General features: G+C 34.0%; 1 protein-coding gene across 3 annotated transcripts; it reads right to left on the reverse strand.

Annotated features, from left to right (window-relative positions):
- Positions 2,965–6,451, reverse strand: LOC107613867 (F-box/kelch-repeat protein At3g23880). 3 transcript variants are annotated; one of them, XM_016316043.2, is made up of 2 exons: positions 6,314–6,451; positions 2,965–4,678 (listed from the first exon to the last, which is right to left on the reverse strand). In XM_016316043.2, the coding sequence occupies exon 2, from the start codon at positions 4,568–4,570 to the stop codon at positions 3,254–3,256; it is 1,317 nt and encodes a 438-aa protein (XP_016171529.1). In that variant the 5' UTR covers positions 4,571–4,678; positions 6,314–6,451; the 3' UTR covers positions 2,965–3,253. The 3 variants fall into 3 exon arrangements, with proteins under 3 accessions (XP_016171529.1, XP_016171528.1, XP_020965688.1); XM_016316042.2 differs by having other exon boundaries at positions 2,965–4,733; positions 6,314–6,445; XM_021110029.1 differs by having other exon boundaries at positions 2,965–4,723; positions 6,314–6,427.

Consider the following 7,416-nt stretch of genomic DNA (forward strand, 5'->3'; position numbering starts at 1 on the left):
ACTTAAACAAATATTAAATAAGAATTAAAAAAATTATTAAACCATATTTATACTTATTGATAATCAAATTAATATTGAGAAGCAATGAATTAATAAATGTCAGGCCTAACCTCTGGAGGGAGTGGCATTCGTCACGTAAATAAGCACCACATCCTCTCAAAGCTAAATGTAACTTCATAGAAATCAAAATCGTTGCCATACATAAATGTAACAAGGAAAAAAGATTTGACGGAAGCAAACGGCTTTTCAATGAGAGTTTTTGAGGCCAATAACTTTTAGTATTTTTTGTCATTATTTGACCAACATAAATACTAAATTATCTTTAATAAATAAATTTTACTAATTTATATATGTAAATTCTGAAAAAGTGTAGATGCAAATCGTTTTATTTTATGTATACAAAATTTTAATAAATATAAATACAAATTTTATATTTTTTGTGCACAAAATATCTATAAATAAGGAAATAAATTATTACTAACTAAAAATAATAATATTTATTGACCATATGACACATGTAGCATTGCTCATTCAATATTCAATTCACAAAAGCAAAGATCCCTACCGGATTCTTTTTGTCAAGGTACATTTGAACCATGTGTTACAATAGAATAATGGGTTCAAATCATCAGAAGTCCTTAATCTCTTTTTAATAAAATGAAAAATTGAAGAAACATGTTGCTTCCCATGCTCCACACAAATCACAAAAGCAATTGAGAGAGACAAAAAATTAAAATCTAAACTGAGTAACCTTAGAAACAAATAGACAACAACAAAATCAAGTACAAAAGGGAATCAAAACAACATATAAAAAGCAGCTTCAAAACAAAATATAAATAAAAAAAGGCCTCACTAAAATCAACAAAAGCATGAACAACAAACTCTTGATTTTGATAATTTTGTAAAGGAAAAGTAGATGCGAGCCAAAAACTAAACAAAACCACATTAATTTATATTAATAATTAATTAATTTTAAATTTTTTAAATTTAAAATTTAATTAAAACCTAATTAAAACTATAAAAATCTTCCTTTTCTTTCTCATATTAACCTACTCACCTCCAACAATCACACACACAAATTCCTCTCTCTCTCTCTCTCAGATTCTCTCTGCCTCCTCACTGAAACTCACTCCTCTGTAACGGAGTATGTGCTGCAAGGTGCCGGTTATCATCTCGTTCAAATCTCTACCGCAGAGCCTATAGAACTTGCTGCCAGCACTGCAACTGTGTGCTCCCGGACACCGCCAGCAACCAAGAAAGAGATGCAGAAATTTAAATAAAAGAAAATAAAAAGTAATGCTAAATTTTTCTTTTTTTTGTTTCTGTTTTTTTTTTTAGCTGGACTAAACAAAAAAAGAAGTATAAGAGATGAAGGGAGGTGGACGGACAGAGGAGGGGGGCTCTCGGTTGGAGTGGGGATTTGGTTTCAGATGTGGTTTTGAAAGGATGAACGGGTAGTTGAAGAGAAGGGTGTTGACTACAAATTACACACTTGATCTTAGTCAAAAGAAATTTTTAAATAATTACATAAATATAAAAAAATACATTTAATATGGAAAAAAGAAATATCTTAATATTTAACAAAAGAAATATCCAGTTATAATTTAAAAAAAATTATAAAATTTTAAAGAAATAGAGACATTCACATTTGTAATACAAAAAAATTCGAAAAATATATAAAAGAACATCCATTTAGTATGAAAAAGAAACATTCTGATACTTAGCAGAAGAAACATCTATATATATTAACTCGTAGAAATTTTGAATTCACCCAAACGTATTTGGCTGGTTTTTGGCTAATACCCTTTTGGTTCCTAGCATTACTCTTTTGTAAATAAAGCTCGACTCAGAAAAGAAAGAAAAAGAGAATCATATGTAAAAGATCAGTACACTAAACATTACATGAGACATCCTTGTATAATCTAAATTCTATACAATATAATTCGAATTACTACCTCACTCTACTGTCTCTACAGACATGAGAATACCATAATTAGGAAACTAGTGTTGAAACATAAATTTAAAGACAAAGGATGAATCTAACTACAAAACAGAACGTTGGAAATTGTTCTTAAAGTCCATGTATTTATTGTAGAAGCTTTAATTAAATCAAGTGCAATCTTATCTTCTTTTATTATTATTTTTATACAGCAACTCAGAATCTAACTATAACATAAGCACCTATAACTTGAAATGCAGTTTTGAACAAAGGAGAAATCGTGATCAGCATTCAATAGCCTCTATATAATGCTTCAAAATCTCATGAAACTTTCGCAACTTGAAGATGGTCATTAATTATTCTGATACACAGACCATTCTATAAAGTCTAAACAGCCTTGTCATCAATTTTGTATACATTACTTATATGAGTTTAAGAAGAATTGGGGGGTGGGGTAATATCTAAATTATCGAAGAAGAAATTGGAAAGCTAAAAAATGCTAATTGCATCAACAACAAATATGTAAACAATTTTATTTTTTAATGTCATAAAAAAATATCAAACAAGTATAGAATCTAAAAACAACTAATAAGCGGACTTAATAAATGTTGGAGGGACATGAGTGGAAAATAATAGACAAGTTTAAAAGGATGAAGACATAATACATTAATCTATTCCCTTCTTTTATTCCAAACAACAATCTTGAATACAATCAATGATAAACAATTTAACATAATGTGGTATTTTTATTCTAAAGCCTAAAAATCTTGAAAGCATGAGCATAACATTACCAACTATATATGAATCAATGATTTTACCAACTTGACCCAAGAGTTAGGAGAACCCAACAAAAATCTCATCACCTGAATATTGAGCTGAATGTCATTAAGTAAATTGAATTCCATAAGTTTCCTTATAAATTGATTGAAACAAGATTGCAGAAACAATATGCTGGTACAATAGCATATTCATATGGGCAGCAGAAATTAATGTCATAATAGTAGTATTTCAATTCAGTATGAATAAATAAAATTAATGTGATAATAGATTTATTATCGAAAATCATAAGGTGCAACTGTATACTAATTTTTTTACCTAATCAATGATTTACAAGAAGAAATAACGATACCAAGAGCAAATACAATTTCTTATGAATTATTTGACAAGAATATGAAGAAGATCAAATGAATTATCATAAAGCCGTAAATTCCAATTGAAACAAGAACATAATACTGAGATAAATAAATTCGATAACATTAATAACAAAGTTGGTAGTGCTAGAAAGGCTTCACCAAGAGAAGGCGCAAACAGGCTTTAAGAGTCAATAGGCTTGAGTTTGGGTTTGATGAAGCGCAGCAGCATTTTGGATGAGTTGCTTTGAAGACCATTTGGTGAAACTAAGCTGTCATGGTAGATACAAGCCATCCTATACCCGACACATTGAGAAAAAGCAGGATGGTTCCCCATGCCAGAGTTGTCAATCTCAGGAAAATCTACGCTCCCATCATTTAAGTTACACAAAACTATGCCGAAAAATGGACAAAATGCCAAAAGAACATCACTTTCCGAGATGTAAAGAGGTTGAAAACAACGACAAGGATCTGGATAAGTGAATTTTTCATAGACCGGAATCACTGCCAATTTAGTCCAAGATTGAGCATCTCCGTATTCCTTCATCTGCCACACAATCCACTCGTATGTACTCTTATGCCCGTAACAAAGAGAAAGGCAATTTCTCAAGACACATAAGTGAGTGCACCCCCTTGAAAAATAATAAGGATGATCTAAATCTATTTCACTATCAGGCAGAGAAAAATGACCATAAGTCTCTTTACCCAAATCAAAATAAAGAACCACGTAATTAACACACCAATTAAGAGTGCATAATCTGCTACTACCGAAAAATTCCCCTTCCCTATTAACATCCCAACTAGGATTGTCACTTGGGACACCAAATAGGGCTACTGGGATATCATCAATTTTTCTCCATGACGAAGTTGGCCCAAATGTATAAATTCTGGTACTAAACTCAAAATTAGATGGCCCTTCCGTCCTTATAGTTGCAAAAATTTTGTAACTGTCACTGAGATAATCGTAACCAAAGCCACAAAAGCGGACTTCGCCGCTGATTTCCGGTGATTCGAATGTGAATCCCGTACAGGGGTTCCACAAGATGGCATGCATGTATTTGTAGGCATGTTCATCAACCAAGCATAACAATCCATTGCAAGAACCAATGATTCCGTAGTAGCGTTGTTCCCTGAAGCAATCGACTTGAGTAGGCTCGGAAGGATTGTCCAAGATTGAGTGTACGGAGAGAAGTCCGATAGTACCGCATCTGACGTCATTTCTGTAAGCCCAAGTGCAATAAGCAATTCGTAGCGTAGTCAAAGTTGGATCAAGTAAGCATGAACGACGAAGGTGGTTACAGGTGAAAGGAGGGGAGGAAATTAGGTTTCTCCATGAAGTGCACACGCTCCTTAAGGAAGCAAGCGTCCTTGCCGGAAACCTCAGCAAGATTTCCATCATATTCTCATCCGAAACATCTGCCAGCTTCCGCGTTCTTGCCGTGGGGCAACTGACCAGTTCCGTCCCTGCCTTCGTCTCCGCATCATTATGGTCAGTCAGCATAGCTAGCTGCTGTTTCAGTTTGATTTTGGGTATTCTCTTATATTCTATTTATATTTAGGTTACATGTTTCAATATCATCATTAGCATCTCCATGGATCTTTGGCCCGGCTTCAATAATATAAGATAAAAATCATAAACGGCCCCTCCAATAATCTAATCAAATCTAAACAAAATAATATATTGATCAAAATCACAAGTTTTTATACTCGTGCAATACACGAAAATAAGACCAAATCAAATATATTTATAGGTCAAATTTTATAATACCGATATACTTAGTAGACAATAAATATATAATTAGACAAACATTAAAAGTGAACAAATTTACAGTAAGAATCATAGTTATCAGAAACGAACCGACAATCAACCTGATCATATGACCGGGTCACTGGGTCACTGGTTCAACTGGTGGGTCACTAATTCACCTAGTTGACCCGGTCCATAATTTAAAAAAATATAAATTATATAAATAAAATTAAAATTATGTATTAAAACTTAAAATGCAAGTCTGAACAAACATAATAATAATAATAAAATATTAATTCATTTTTTGAAAAAAACCCAAAATAGCCCCTGACAATTACCTCAAAAGACAACGAGGCCCTTGACAAAAAAAAATACCAACCCGGCCCCTGAGATTTACTTTTATGGGACTGATTAGCCCCTGTGCCAAAAAAAATCAATGTTTTTTTTGGCACAGAGGCTAATCAGTCCCAAAAAAACAAGATCAGGGGCCAGGTTGGGTGTTTTTTTTCTTAGGGGCCTCGTTGTCCTTTCGAGATAATTGTCAGGGACCGGATGGGATATTCACTCTTAATTTTTAGACATAACTAATGATGTAAAAAGAGATAATAAACTAGTTTCTAGTACAAAATACTTTCTCCATTTAAACAAACAAGAGCAAGCAAAAGATAACACAATCGATAAATAAAGTCCAAGTGATCTTAAAAATTAAAATCGACATCTATATCTTCATAGGATAAATTTGGAGCTTGATCAACATTTTCCTCATTTTGATTTGCATCTATATCTTCCATAAGAAACACGGCATTATGCATAACATCAGAAACAAAGAAAGAAGAGTTTGAAGAGAGAGGTACAAGAAACTAGTGAACTGAATTAACTTCATCTTATTCTTCCATCAATGAATCAATTCTACACACCTCTTAGAGGGATGCAAGAGCTTCATTTATAACAGAGTTGGAAAAGAGAAAGATCAGATATCAGAATAACAAACCCTGACTAACTGTACCAAACTGATTTTGTTATTGACCAACACTCTTATCTCTTATCCCTTAACATACACCAACAAAAGATTTAGCATTTTTTAAGCAACACAACAACAAGGTTCATTAACAAATTCAACTCAACTCAGTTATCCAGCAACAAATTCTACTTCCAGCAACAACCACATTTATGATATGTTCAACATCAAATTCAACTTACAGCTAACAACAAATTCTACTTCTAGAGTTCTAGCAACAAATTCAGCTATGATAACTATGATAACTTCCAGGCAGCATCAAAAACTTAACTATGATAACTTTCAGGCAGCAACAAAAAAACAAGAAAATTGAAACAGAAGGAACAGGGGAAACTCACCAACAAATTCAAGGTTCATGATAATCAATGACAAATTTCAGCAACACAATCAACACTTTCAGCAACAAATTATTTTGGCAACAAAATCAAAGTGCAGTGATGCAGCAACAAAATGGAAACACAAAGAACAGGGGAACTCACCAAATCGGGTTGCACGAAGGAAGCTGATGGCGAGGGAGAAGCTGACGGCAAGGCGAGAAGCAAGAAGACGACAACGAAGACCAGCCCACCGGGATCTGTTGCCTCTGCTACCGGCGACGAAGAGCGCAGGGAAGGGAGAGGTCGACACCAGGTGCGAGACAGAGACCGTTTGAAGCAAGAAGACGACCACCACCACCACCCAAGGGACCAGATCCGGTTCCGTCTGCTTCTGCCGCCGGCGAAGCGAGGGCAAGGGCACGGGACCGCGACGACGACCGAGGTGAGGGTACGAGGTGAGAGACTGAGAGAGCGACGAGGTGAGGCCGTGAGAAACTGAGAGTGACGACTGTCGAGGTGAGGGGAGAGACGAGAGAGTGACGAGGTGAGGGTGAGGGTGACGGGAAGAGGCGGAGAGAGCACAGAGACTGGCTGGGTTAGGGGGGTTCCACTCAGACTCTCAGATTTGGCATTTGGGCATTAGGGTTTCATCCAAAGGGAAAGTGGAGGGGGTGTCTGAAACGACACCGTTTCAGGTATTAGGAAAAAAAACACGAGCCGGACCGGGTTAAATTAACCGGCCAAATTATCGGTTTTATGAAAAACTCGCCTGGTTAAACCGGGTTCGACCGGATCCGTTACACTTCCGATTTTACAAGTGATTCGGCCCGATCAAGTGATTGAATAACCGAATTTTCAATCGAACCGACCGAATTAAACCGAATCTGATAATTATGATAAGAATTTATTAAAAATTTTGGCAGAAATTTCTCTTCATTTCATTTTTTGATTAAAAAAATATTTTAATTAAATTTTAGATTTATATTAATTGTTTATATTTTTATTTTAATATCAAATCTAATATTTCTGTTAATATGTCCTTGCAATTTTAATGTCTAATAGTTATATTTTTACCATTAATTATGTAGTTGTGAATATTTTTTTAATTTATTAAAAAAGGCACAAATTCCTTCCTTTCTTTTTTATTTTACCTATTCTTATAATTTATAACTTATTTACTATAAAAAGTTATATATGCTAAAACAAAATTTCATTTTTTTATAAATTTATCTTTCATTTTATAATACTTTTTTTCTCCTAGAATG

The sequence above is a fragment of the Arachis ipaensis genome, chromosome B08 (assembly GCF_000816755.2).
Source record: "Arachis ipaensis cultivar K30076 chromosome B08, Araip1.1, whole genome shotgun sequence".
NCBI lineage: Eukaryota > Viridiplantae > Streptophyta > Magnoliopsida > Fabales > Fabaceae > Arachis > Arachis ipaensis.